This window comes from Anolis carolinensis, unplaced genomic scaffold, assembly GCF_035594765.1.
Source record: "Anolis carolinensis isolate JA03-04 unplaced genomic scaffold, rAnoCar3.1.pri scaffold_14, whole genome shotgun sequence".
In the NCBI taxonomy this organism is placed as follows: Eukaryota; Metazoa; Chordata; class Lepidosauria; order Squamata; family Dactyloidae; genus Anolis; species Anolis carolinensis.
Window position 1 is genome coordinate 14,230,089 of NW_026943825.1, and position 4,912 is coordinate 14,235,000.

The 4,912-nt window shown below is 43.4% G+C and overlaps 1 protein-coding gene across 1 annotated transcript; it reads left to right on the top strand.

Annotated features, from left to right (window-relative positions):
- Positions 1 to 2,885: 2,885 nt before the first annotated feature.
- On the top strand, positions 2,886 to 4,159 carry LOC100553794 (keratin-associated protein 6-3-like). The gene has a single exon (XM_016996809.2). The coding sequence runs from the start codon at positions 3,022 to 3,024 to the stop codon at positions 3,391 to 3,393; it is 372 nt and encodes a 123-aa protein (XP_016852298.1). The 5' UTR covers positions 2,886 to 3,021; the 3' UTR covers positions 3,394 to 4,159.
- The last annotated feature ends 753 nt before the right edge of the window (positions 4,160 to 4,912 follow it).

Here is a 4,912-nt window from a genome sequence, read left to right on the forward strand (position 1 = left end):
TCTGGCCCCTGTCCTAAACTTTAGACTTAGGGTTGGCCTAAGTGTGAAATGACTTGAAGGCACACAACAACCACAATCCTAATTTTGGACTATTTCATCATAGTCTGGCCCCACAACAGTCAGAGGGACTGTGAATTGGCCCTCCACTTAAAAAGTTTGAAGACCCCTGACATAGACCTTTGTATTGATCCATCATGGCTTCACTTTGAGCTTATGGACTCCTCCACAACCTACACAATTATCAGAAGAGACATGCTGGATCAGACCAAAGGTCTACTTAGTCCAGCTTTCTGTTCATACAATAGTCAACAGGACATCCCAATGGGAAGCTTTCATAAGAATCTACTAGAGTAGGCCCATATAGTTAATGGTAGTAGTCAAATTGCCCCTGTTCTCAATGTACCATATCCCATGGATATGATCAACAGTTGGTGTTTATACCCCAGCCACCTTTGGGTTCTGAACCTGGTTCAGAAATGAACTTTGACCAGGATGAAGCTTATTCTGACCTTTTACCCAGTTCTACGAGCTCCTTCCAATTACAGACCCCAGCTGTGGATAGCTCCGATGATTCCTTAATAGGGAGAGATACTGAAAACATTACTCCCGTGGAAGAACCAGATGTTTCGAGTTCCCCAGGGAATGTATCCTTTAACAGAAGGGAGTTTTTGCATCGCCAGAGATCTCAGAAACAGGAGCTTCGAAGGAGACAACGTTTGGCAGCTAGAGGGGATAATGGATAGGAGATTTCCTTGGGAACCTTGGGGGAGTTGGTTTCCCTTCGCTGTGATTAGATCTAAGTTCCATAAAAGTGTCTTGCACTGTGAACAGTGTGTGGTGTCAACGTATTGACTAGTGAGAACACTTCACAGTTTCCAGTTCCCTGATTTCACCAAGCCAAGTCTCCTGTTCCTGGCGGCCAAGCCGAGCCACAACTCCCGATTTAATCCGGAGTAACTTCAAGTCCTTGCCTTGTTCCTGAATCCAGATTGCTTTTAGCTTCGTCTTCTACCTGCTTTGATATCCAAGATTTCCTAGTGACTTTGGACCTTGTTATTCACTCCTGCTTTCTTGTTGTTTCCCCGCTCAAGAACTTCCCAGCAGTTTTGAGTGTGTTTCGGTTTCTGGACTTTGGACAATAATATTGGACATATCTCTTCAACTCTTGGGACTAATTCATACCATTTCTTAAAGGACTATTGCTCACTCATCTTTTCCACTTATTCTTTTCTGAATTTATTATTGTTTTAATAAAGATATTATATGATTATTGGTATCTGTTTGGTTTCCAGTGTTCATGCTGTCTTGGGGTGCTACAGTTGGATCATATCCATGGAACTCACCATGGATATGATCCAACTGTGGAGGAAGACCACGGAAAACTGAATCTGATGAAATGTTGTTCAAGTAAACTATGGGTTAATGTTGTCTTTCTTCAGGCTCAAATTGAAAGCAAACAAGACCTTTCAGATCCTGCAAGCTTCTATGTTGTAGAATGAGTGAGGATCATTGCTATGAAATACTGGGATTTGGTGAGTCTATAGAATGCCATGGTGTCAAATTGCATTGATCATACAATGTAGATGTGGCTTAAAGATTCCCAAACTGTTTCAATACAAGAGTCTTTGTCTACTGGTGAAAAGAGATTCCAGGGTTTCCTGTGGGAGGGATTTCCACAGTGTGGGATCAGCCATTGAGAAGGCATGTTCTCATTTCAGACCCATATGTATCATTGATTGTGGTGGGACCAAGAGAAAACCTTCAAATCAGTGACCAGATTTGGTCAACGTTGTATCAAAGTTTTTCAGACACAACTTCACAATTTCATTGCCACTTCCATCAATGACACTGAATCTAAATCATTGCGCAAGCCTTTGTTCAAAGGCAGCATTTGCAAGAGGGCAGTTGCATCACCTCCCTCAAATTAAAACATCATCCAAGAAGAAATCCGCTTCCATTGGCAAAGAATGGTAGCCACAGCCCCAGAACTTATGGAGGGTCAGGTTGTGATTATGACAGGGAGAGAAAGCTACAGCCAACAAAATGCTGGCTGGTAAATAATTATGTCAACCCTGAGGGTATTTCTAAACCATAAAGTTGTCTTCTTGAGAGTATAAAAAGGTTGGCTACCAGCAGTTCTTCCATCAGTTCCTTCCAACATCCAACCTCAACTCTTGACTTCTGCTCTTTGGAGAACAGGTGAGTTGGAATGCTCTGCTCTTGCATTTTCTCCTTGTAATCCTGGGATGGGAAATATGTAGTCCATCCAGAGTTGGTGGGTTACAGTTCCAGGTGTCTATCAAAATTGGCTCTGCTAGCTAGGAATGATAGGTGTTGCAGTTTAACAACTCCGGACAGTTGCAGATTGTTCTCTTTTAGCTTTCCCTGGAACCTGGACTATTGGAATTTTTCATGAAACCTATTTATATTTTTTAAATAAGGTCAACTTCTCAGTTCTACATTGTCTTGACTGTTTATAATGTTATCCTACCTGACAGAGCAAGTAGAGATCAAAACAAAACAAAGACCAACTCTATGGAAGTTGTGCTGCAGGATCTAGAGATTCCTAGAGGAAGCATCTCTCTAGAAATTTCTTTAGTGCAACTGTTGGTCACCATCCAAAAGAAGTTGATGATAGAACTGCATTGGAAGACTTCAACATCCCAGGACAGTTTTTTTTAAAATTTTCCTACTTTTGTGGAGGTTGTGCAGTCCTAAACCCAGAAAATGTGGAGGACTGGTTGTAATGTGGCTCACCTGACCTTGATACCCCAAATTGTCATGTTTCGATTACCTTAGAAACCTGTCGGGGAAAGGAATATGTTGAGATGCAGAAATTATCATGAAAGGAAGTCCATGCCAGATCTGCCATATGTAAGTCCTATGGCAGATCTGTACTGCTCCTACTCTGATTAAAGTCTTTGAGATTCCACCTTCCATAGCAACCTAATACCCCAGAGTTCACTCCACTCACTGACCTTTCTGTGTTTTTCTTCCAGATCTTCCTCCACTTTTGACACCATGACTTTCGGTTGGGGAAACTGTGGCTACGGCTGTAATGTTGCCTGCGAATCGCAATGTCCTCCCTCCCACGTCTACATCCAACCTCCCTGCTATGCCGTGACCATTCCTGGGCCTGTGATGCACTGTGATACCGAACCTTGTGCTGCATCCAGCCATACACCTTGTGGCTACGGGAGCTGCGGCTATGGTGGCTATGGTGGTTATGGTGGTTATGGAGGCTATGGCGGTTATGGTGGTTATGGCGGCTATGGCGGCTGGGGTTACGGTGGCCGGGGATGTGGTTATGGTGGCTGGGGAGGCTGCGGTTATGGCCATTGTGGCTACGGTGGCTGGGGAAATAGATGTGGGTATGGTGGCTGGGGATATTAAACCTGGTACACTCCTCAAAAACCCAGAAGAGAACTCCCGAAACACAAGAAACGACCCAGCAATGGACTCTTGACAAAGACCTGTGGCTGAGATTTTGTGCCTGGGTGCCAGAACGATGGGTATGCGCAATATCCCACATTGTGGCTGCTCTTCAAATCTCTGAACACCCAGGCCTTCACGTTCCTTGATCTTCTCTACACCTCTCATATTCTGTTTGCTCCCAGACAGTTCCATTGTTCTCCGTTCTTCCACCATGTTTCAGCAACTTAATCCATCTTCTCTGGTCATGATGCAAAAGATCAGAGTTCAACAGCAAGAAGTCCCCAGCTTGCTATGAACGTTCAGCTTCTGATTTTTGGAGCTGGACCTTACCATCATGAGAAGTTCCATTGCAGAGGTGTGGGAGTTTGATGTTGTGGTGCTTCAGTTCCCACCATACCTGACCAGTATGGCCAATGGTCAGGGATGAAGGGGGCTGTGGTTCAAGAAGACCCAGAGAGCCCCATGTTCCCCATTGTCCAATATCTATGGGGAAATTCCTTGGCTCTTTAGAAGAACCTATCATCAATGGTGGTGGTGGGCAATGCGACTCAGTTTAGTCCACATTTGTAAAGACCACAAGGAATTTTCACCATTTGTAAACTGAATATTGCTTTTCTTGTTTTCTGTACTACTGAACAGTTTGGAGACATGTTGTTACCTGTTTTCTTTTGCTTCTCTTGAAATTGTGCCTGCTTTAAATAACATTAAAAACCATCATACATCATTTTACTTGTGCACTTGTTTTGCTTTAGTGGTGTTGGATGTGATATTATAAAAAATGGTGGCCATTGAATATATATATACATATACATATACATATACATATATATATATATATATATATATATATATATATATATATATATATATATTAGCTTGGGGACCCCGCCGGTGCCCGGGTCATTTGAGAAAGGCATTGTTTGCCTGTGTTCCAAGTGTAGTCTCAATCCAATGTCAGCTGGAGTGGTGCGGATGAACTACATCTCCTATCTGGAAGTCCCATCGTGCATGATCTATCCCTCGCCAAACAGTGCCAGGATGTAAAATGAATCATGGGGGCTCTGTGTATCAAGTTTGGTCCTTATTCGTCATTAGTGGGAGTCACAGTGCTCTCAAGAAGTGAGTGAAGGTATTGCATGTCCCATCATCCATGCTCCATCACCCTCCAAACAATGCTAGTAGATGTTGAGTAGATCATGGGGACTATATGTGTCAAGTTTAGTCTTGATCAGACATTGATGGGAGTCGCAGTGCTCCCTGGAAATGAGTAAAGGTATTGGAAGTCCCATCATCCATGGTCCATCCCATTTCAAACAGTGGCAGGATGTAGAGTAGGTCATGGGGGGTTTGTGTACCAAGTTTGGTCCTCATTTGTCATTGCTGGGGGTGGCAGTGGTCTCGGGAAGTGAGTGAAGATACTGCAAATCCCATTGCAGCATTTAAAGTGAGTCATTTGGGCCACATTGCATCTTTGTTC

What these genes read in the sequence shown, in the direction of transcription:
- LOC100553794 (XM_016996809.2), top strand. Translation starts at nt 3,022, where the DNA reads ATGACTTTCGGTTGGGGAAACTGTGGCTACGGCTGTAATGTTGCCTGC.